The sequence below is a fragment of the Cornus florida genome, unplaced genomic scaffold, assembly GCF_030987335.1.
Source record: "Cornus florida cultivar Cherokee Brave unplaced genomic scaffold, ASM3098733v1 CherokeeBrave_3.0.0_Hap2_Chr11, whole genome shotgun sequence".
Lineage (NCBI taxonomy): Eukaryota > Viridiplantae > Streptophyta > Magnoliopsida > Cornales > Cornaceae > Cornus > Cornus florida.
This window is the reverse complement of record NW_026775581.1, coordinates 24,526,175-24,535,249: the sequence shown is the minus strand read 5'-3', so window position 1 is coordinate 24,535,249 and position 9,075 is coordinate 24,526,175. Positions and strand designations below refer to the sequence as shown.

At 32.5% G+C, this 9,075-nt stretch overlaps 1 protein-coding gene across 1 annotated transcript; it reads left to right on the top strand.

Moving 5' to 3' along the window:
* Positions 1–319: 319 nt before the first annotated feature.
* On the top strand, positions 320–995 carry LOC132286592 (uncharacterized). The gene has a single exon (XM_059788950.1). It carries the CDS (start codon positions 327–329, stop codon positions 678–680), a length of 354 nt encoding a protein of 117 aa, XP_059644933.1. The 5' UTR covers positions 320–326; the 3' UTR covers positions 681–995.
* The last annotated feature ends 8,080 nt before the right edge of the window (positions 996–9,075 follow it).

The window sequence follows — 9,075 nt, the reverse complement described above, 5'->3', positions numbered from 1 at the left end:
AATAATGGAGAGATAGGAGTTATGAATATGAATCATCAACTAAAAATGTAGAATTAGTTACCAAATATTTACAGCTTTATTAATAATGAAATTTTAATAATGAAGAGATAGGAGCTTTGAATATGAACCATTAACTAATTATTGTATGTCTGTATATTAATAAAAGAAATAAATTAAAGAATATCTATCAAATGAAAAAAAAAAATTGTTATTAATAATTTTTTTTTTATTTTTTAATTTTTTTATAATTATTTTTAAAAATTTTAAAATTACTCATTAACGATGACGACCACCACCTTCCGTCGGCGACGATCAAATCAGCGGCAATGATCCTAACGTCTTGGCTAAGGAGTCACCGCAGACGGTGCCTCTTCCTCGCTCTCTGCTTGCCTCTCCTCCTCCCGTTCCTCTGTGCCACTTTCCCTCTCCTCTGCGCCATCGAAATCTGCCTCCGCCTGTGCCGGCGGCAGCGGAGGAATAGACTGAAGACTGCTCCGCCGGACGACTGCCTGGATCCTGGCGGCGAGGGGCTCCGATGCTGCGAGGAAGGTGTCGGCGGTGGTGGAGGTGATGAAGTGGTGCTGTTGCAGCGATATCTTGAAGATCAATTATTCCTGGTTGTTGGATCTGTGTATGATTGCGGTATCCTTTTTTTTTTTTTTTTTTTTAATATCAAATGAAGTGGAACATTTCATTTCTGTTTAATTATTGATACTTAATTAATTCCTCTTTTAGTGAAATTTGGAGTTTATTATATTCTCAAATCTGCATGTGTGAAGAGCTCATTTCCAACAATTATATATATATAATAATAATTAATTTTTAATTTTTAATTTTTAATTTTATAACTTTTTTAATTTTAATATTTTTTTACTTATTTTTAATTTTTAAAATTTTTTATTTATTTTTAAATTTTTTAAATTTTTTTAAAAGAAATTTCTAGAGAAAGAAACTTAGAAAGAGGGAATTGATGAGAGACAAATTTAGAGAGAGAGAGAGAGAGAGAGAGGATTGTGAGTGAAAATTTTAGAGAGAGAAATAAGTTGAGTGCAATATAAGAATAGATGTGTGTGGTGTGTTTATTATGTGATGGGTGAAATATGGGTTGAATATAGTCTTGACCTTCAAATTAAATGGTTAAAAATTATCCAACCCATCTTGACCCTCAAATTAAATATGGTTCACCCATAACCACTAAATAGCGGGCGGATATGGACGGTTTGATGGTTCCTGACCCATTTTGCCACCCCTATGTGCGTGTAACTGGTGGGACATAAGGAAAACAGTATTACTTCAAAAAAAAAAAAAAAAAAAACGTTTTCAAGAGGCGTGTAATGTCTGCAGCAACCCAACCTTATCATAAGGATGTTAAAAAAAAAAAAAGTTTGATTGATTTATTTCAATATTTTATGCACCAATTGATTTATTAAATATATTATTATGCATTAATACTTTTTTTATGGAGCAAATAATAATAAATTTATTAATTTATAAAAATTACAATCCTATGATGTATTCAATCTCCTTTGTTGGTTGGATAAAAATGGTACGATTTTGACGTACTTGTTGTTTTTTTGCTGAAGTTGACAGTACAATTTTGGATGTGCTTGTTATTCTTTGTCTTGGATCGGTCTTCAATATTCCCTTTGGATTTCTAGAGTTCTCAATATCTGTGCCCTTACTCCTTCCTCCATGCCTCTATTTATAGGCTTCTTGGATTAATAGGATGATGACATGTGTCCTCTTCCGATAAAAACATAATCATAATTGGGAAATGTCATTATCTTTTATAATAATAGTATAGATATAGATGTAGATATAGATTTTGTGTTATAGTTTTATAGAAACTCTTTTAATAATAGTATAGATTTATTAGGTAATTTGTAATTTGAATTTATTAAGTAATTTGAAAGTAGTGATTTATTTTATTAGGTATTTTTTTTAAAAATAAATTGATAAATAGGTAATTTGAAATTTATTTGGTAATTTTTAGAGTTTTATATCAATTAATAAATATTTTTTTATATTAATAAATAAATACTAAAATACTGAAACACTGAAACTCTTTGCACATTTAATAATAGTATAAATATAGATATAGATATATTGAATATCTGATAATCTATAATCACTCTCAGGGTCGGCCCTGAGTTTAACAAAATCTTAAGAGGCTCTAGGCGAACTTAAATTTAAGACCGTTTAATTACTGAAATACAAACTAACATATACATAAAGTAGTAAAGGGCCATATTTAATTTCGAATTTAATCACCAAGTTTTTAAGGGCCTTGATTTTGAATGGGCTGTGAATTCATTTAATGGAAGATCCTTAAGTTTTTTTTTTTTAATTAATTAATTAAATTTTTTTTATTTGGGCCTGTCACTCATGGAAAGGGGCCTAAGTTTTTTCTTTTTATTTGGGCCTATCAATCATGGTAAGGGGCCTAATTTTTTGTTTTTTTTTTGAACCTATCACTAATGGGCCTGAAAATTTTGAGGCCCTAGGCGACCGCCTTGGGGGGTCGGCCCTGCTCACTTTATAGTTTATAACTTCCCAAGGCCTTTTAGTTATGAGAGTATAATGTTATTATTATGTTTTTTATACAATATATTGATAAAAAATTAATAAATTATTTAAATAAAAAATATATATTTTTCCGTGTGATATATGCCTAAAAAATTAAGAAATTTATTAAATTGTTTTAAAAAATTTTACTTAAAATTTTTATTTAAATAATTAATTTAAAAAATTAAAGGTAAATTTATGCAAATTTAATATAGAATATGTTATTAAATTAGTATGAATTTTTTTCATAATTTATTTCAATAAGAAAAATAGATTAAGTGCAATTCAATAAGAAAGGGCATTGTGGTCATTTAGTAAAATATGGTCTAGAGATTGGGGCATTTTGCAACAAAATGTGATTGGTCATGAGGTATATTGCACAATATATATGTAATGACCAGGTCATTTTCCTCCCTTTTCTTTTTCTGAAATTTTACGGATAAATTTTTTCCGTTTAAATTTTATTTTCTAAGTTCAATTTCTCATCTCATAATGTCGTCTTGAGTGCTCGGAAATGATTTTTGAGACTCTTTCGTTTGGATTGACAACTTCCTTTAAGGATCGAGTCATTTCCACATTTTTACTCTTCGGACACTATTCATTTTTCGTCCTTTTCCCTATTTTGTCTTTTCCCTGTTTGTCACTTTTTGGCACAACCTCACTTTTTGTGCTCGGAGTTAGTTTTTGACTTCACTTTTCTTCTTCCTAAGTGGTTTCCACGAAATACGTATCCTCACTTTTGTAGAAAAGTACTCTGGTTGCTCCCGGTGCCCATAGGGGTATGGATGCACAATTCTTCAGAATCTTTTTCTTTTCTTGGGGTGTTTTTCATAAATATATTTTGAAGATATTTTATTTCAGAGGTTTTTAAGAAAATATTTTTGGAAGATATTTTCATTCTGGGTCATTAGTGTAGTTAATCCTTTTTGGAGGGGGCCATTGTGCAATTAACGAAAGTTATTGCAAAAATACCTCGTTTTGAGCCTGGATCCTCGTATGGGATTCATTTTCACATTTTGTCTAGTCGTGTACTCTTAGAATTTCCTTCTGGTCATTTTTCTCCAGTTTCAGGGTTTCTGGCCCTAGTTACCACCGAACTTGTTCGGGGCATATCTCTCTATTCGAGACTCGGTTTTTGACACCGTTTCTTCCGCTATTCATATTTTCTCATCTTGGTTCTTTTTTGTTCATGAAGTTTTGCCGTTTGAGCGCATTTGCTCAAATTCCACTTTTTCGGACCCGGCGGGGCTCTTTCGAGGCACTTTTAGGGTTTTTGTATAAATAGAATGTCTTAAAGTGAAAAGTCACTTTTCCATCATCTTCTTCCCCCTCTTGGCCGGTAGCCATGGGAGCCCAAGGGGCTGCCTTCACTCTTTCTTCTCCTCCACTTGATTTACTTGGTAGAACCCGATTTTGGCCAAATTTTGAGTTCAGGTTTGAAGTCAAGTTGTGATTTTCATGGGGCTTCCTTGGGATTCTTGTTCACCGTGTTGTCCTCGACAAAACCCCGCGGTATCGTTAGATTCGGAGCACTTTTCTTTGGGTGGGGATTAGAGATTTTCATCTCAAATTGAGGTAGGGGGTGTTATAAATTATATTCTTGATGTATTGCATGCTATTAATACTTATACAACTTGTATGCTTGTTTTTGTTCAAGATTTAGAAATTTATTTAAATTTGATTTAAATTCTACTTAATTGTTTTCTAATTTTGACTTGATATATGGCATGGCCATGATTTAATCCATAATATATATTAATTTGAGATCGTTGGAATAAGCTTTGAAATCTAGAGATTTAATTAATTTTAAATTAATTAAATTATACATGTTCATATCTTACTCATTTTGCACTTTTGATTTGATATATGCAATCATCATGGAATGGATATTCATATATATTATTTTAAGAATTTTTGGGTTACTATTGAAAATTAGTAATTTAATTATTTTTATGGTAATTAAATTCCACATGATTATATCTTGTATGATACCCCTTGGATCCGAGACACGGGTTGATCAGGCCCAAGCCCAAACCCAAGGGAAATATCAAACAATTAATATTTAAATCGAACACGGAATACAAAATGAATTAAAGAAATAAAATTAAAAGCTGAATGAAAACTAATTTAAAATCCTTAAATACATATAATTATCCAAATCTAATAATCCAAAACTCCATAAGTTTACAACTCGGGAATCCATCCAGTGGACCCCTTATTAACATTCTCAATTCAAAACTGAAATGACTAAAATAAAGTCTAAAGCTAATATAGAGAAGATTCCTACGTAGTCGGAGGAATGAATATCTGTATCTGCTCTGCACGTCCAAGCTCTAACCCTGGAACTGACGACCACCTGAAAAATAAGAGAGTGGGTCAGGCCCACATGCAAGTCCTATTCTACTACGATCCATACAGTAATCCGATACGCAGATACATCCTAGGAAGACTCAACAATATCTAGAGTAGTCTATATATGTATATATAGTACACATTATAGGACGCTCGCTAGTTCAATAGGTCTGTCTCAGCCTGAATAGAAGGCAACATGCAAATACGCACCCTAAGGTGGGCATGAGTACCAGACCTACTAGGGAACAACACCTATGTCCAGTTATCCATTCTAGGCGATATATGCGCCCTAACCATGGTCCTGAGACTCTGGCTCATACCATGGCACATAAAATATATATATAAAGTCCGTACTCCTCCTAATACAAAATATTATCCAACTTTGTAGTAGTTTGATATAATGTATAATGCATCAATCCTGAAACCAAAAGTAGGTCACTCAATTCATAATTGATATAACACATATAGGTGATGGACTTAACCTTTATGATTAATCTATACCTTAATTTAAATTAGGTAGAACTTAGTGTTTTAACTAATCCATACCTAGTATGTCACCGTCCCATACCGGTACATACAATCCTCCAGCTAACATAGTTGACAAATACAGTATTAAATAGTCATTAACCATACTCCAGAATATGCACAAGATAAATTAAATGCATATACATAAATATTAGGCATTCATTATGGGGCCAAAAATCCAATTCCAATAATGTAACGTGCTACAATAAATTCAAGCATTCACATTCTCCATCATAGTCCACGAATTGATACAGTGAATAGAAATTTAAGTATCAATTTCATCCAAGCTAAGCATAAGTAATTTGAGTTGATTCACTATACTTACAATACTATGGACATATGATCTATATGTATGATTAAATCATATATAACAACCCTGCTAAGCTCTAGTACATAAACCTAGCAAATCCTCTAACATAGTCCCTGAATTGATACAGTTAATAAGAATTTGAGTATCAATTAAACCCAAGCTAAGCATAGATAATTTTAGTTAATTCGCTATACTTATATCCCTGTGGAAACATGATTTTATATAATTAATCATCCATAAATCTTGCTAAGTTCTAGTGGATACAATAGTGTGCAATTGCCTAAGTTTTTCTTAACCTTTATATTGCTCCTTCAATTAATACCATTATAGATTAATGTTCCTCTAAACTAGTTTTAGGTCTAAAACAGTTCCATACAACATTTAAACAGTTTAAACGAAGTCCTAATACACGGTATAGACCAAACAATGCATAAAAATCACATAGTATGCAAATTCTGGGAAAGAGCAGGCTCCAAAAATTTAGAGCCTGCTCCTTTTATGTTAGAGCCGACTCCCTAACTTAGGGAGCCTGCTCTTTGCAGCATGGAGCCGGCTCTTTGTGTGAGGGAGCTGGCTCTCTCATTTTGAGAGTCTGCTCTCTCCCTTTCCGACGCTTTCTGCGTTTTCCTATTTCATCTTCCTCGCATCCGGCGATACCCAGGCCTCTGTAAATATTTTAATACTTGTTTTAGGGTTCCATTAATGTTCTAGATTAACCCTAAATCAATGGTACAGAACCACGACATGAATTGACACACCGTTTGAAACAACGACAACAAAATGTCCAGTTATAAATTTTAAACAATTTCAAAACAGATTAATTCAGGGAACTCAACCACTATTTTTAATACTTGTTCTAGGGTTAAATTTTAGTCCCAAATTAATCTTAAACCTTTGATATACACACTTATGATCTCAATTTAATCAAAACTTAAAACGTAAACACCACAGTAGGACCAAATAACAGAACATCAAAAGTGATACAAAACAGTTAGTACACGAGATTAAACAAAGTTCATATTTGCATCAAAGACATGTTATTATGTTTGGTTACATCTGTTTTAGCCTTTATTAAGTCCCTGGAGTCTAACTAGGCATACACAGAACACGAATTAAAGGGAAAGAATAGAACAGAGACTTGCCTTCGAGACTTTGGTTTAAAATCTCTAACTATCGTCTCTATCAACTCCGGCAACGTCGGCTGTGTTACACAACCTCTGCTGCTCCTAGTTCAGTCCAGAACTCCTCCTTGAATCCCACCCTTAATCTTTTAAGGTTCTCTTAGTATTTTGTCTCACAAAACACACTCGGTTGCTCTCTGTATTCTCTTTGTATCTTAGGTATGTGAATATGGTGAATGGGGTTTACAAAACCCTTGGCAGACGTATACTTATATATTTATAGGCTTTATTTGAAACCCTAAATTAAACCCTAAACCAACTACAAGTCGGCTCAAACCCAGACACGATGAATTTAAGCAAAACCCTAATGTAAATCAACCAATGTAATTAATCTAGTCCATTAAAATAAAATAAAATGTAATTACATAAACATGAGACTAAATTAACCAAATAACATAAAAATAAGACCATTTAATTAAATACAGAATTTAAATAAAATAATCCACAAATAATGCAAATAAAAAAAGAAACAAAACAAACAAGCCAAATAAAACAATTTAAATTAAGAAAAATACAGTAAATTATTAAATTAAAATTCCAAGATTGTCCTTTTAAATTAAGGGTATTACATCTTGCTCACTTTGTAAAATTGATGTGATATTTGCAATCACCATGGAATGGACATTCACATATATTATTTTGAGAATTTTTGGACAACTTTGATTTCTAGAGAAATTAATTAATTAGGTTAATTAATTTCTACTTAGGGTTCTAATGAGTTAGACTTGTATTTCATAGGACTTTTGCTTTTTTATCATGTTTCGTGATTTGTTCTACGTTGGTTGATTTCACTCTTTAAATTTCAAGTTGCTATTCCTTGAAGATTTAAACTTGTCGTGTATGTGAAATGCTCCAATCTTGTCTCATCGCATAGATTTCATGCTTCATTCGTGATTTAATTCCTTAAATTTCAAGTGTTGTATTCCTTAAAGATTTAAGACTCCTTTCATGTTGTATGGAAGATTCCATCCTTATTAAATTGCATATATGTTATGCCTTGTTCTTGGTTTTATGTGTAATTTCTTACCTTGTTAATTGGAATGCGCCAAGCTTGTTTTATTGCATTGATACTATGTATTATCCATGATTCTATGTACTATTCTTGTTTTGTTAATTGGAATGTCCAAACCTTGTTAAATTGCATAGATATTATGCCTTGTTCTTGACTTCGTGTATTAATCCTATCGTGTTAATTGGAATGCTCCAGCCATGATAATTGCATTGAAAATGAAATCCTTGTATTCTAGTATCTTTTTGTCGTGTTGTATGGAATCATTCTAAATCTTGCTTAATTGTATTTGATCATGAGGTCGAGCGTTAGGTCAATGACTCCCAAACCAGACGGCTTTAGGGCATTAGGCGTTCAGATACCCCTACGGACTTACAAATTCAAATCAACTAGGCTATAAATCAAAACAACCTCCATCTAATCATTTCATACTTCTCACCTTTTGGGAGAAGTCCTCACTTTTTTATTGCTTTTGCAACTTTTTTTTATTTTTTATTTTTTTTTAAGTTCAATTATTAACCTAGAGTTTGGGCCTTCCACCTTTCTGCGCGAGAAATTCAGTGCTTGATGAGTCTAGAATCCCGGTTACTTAGTGAAAAGGGGTTGTTATCCACCTTTATCAAGAATGAAAGTTTTCAATGCACTACTAGTCCAATTGGGATATAACCAATTCAATAATCAACAAAGCATGTACCCCACAAATGAATGCTAGTGTGCACCTGTGCTAGTGTAGAATCCTAGAATGAATCTCAAAACAATCACAAAATCAAGATGATGTGGACCAGAAATGCAAGCAAGATATCAATTTTTCAAAAAATTTACTCCTAAATGGCATCCACAAGGCATACAAGGAGTATTGGACTCTCAAGTCAAGCAATTTTTAAATTTTAAGCATTATAGTCCTCAAAAGATCAAAATCATAGCTAACATGGATTTCCAATCTCAATCATGCAATTAAGTCTTAACTTAAGTAGGATGCAACAAAGACACCTTACCCCCAAACTTAAACTGCACATTGTCTTCAATGTGCAATGAGAACAATGGAAAAGATAGAAAGAGTATACCGTGGTGATATAGACATGAAGCCCGGTAACGATCCAATTCGAAAGACGTCTCCCCCAAACTTGGAATCA

Coding starts and splice junctions, on each gene's coding strand:
- LOC132286592 (XM_059788950.1), top strand. CDS start 327: ATGATCCTAACGTCTTGGCTAAGGAGTCACCGCAGACGGTGCCTCTTC.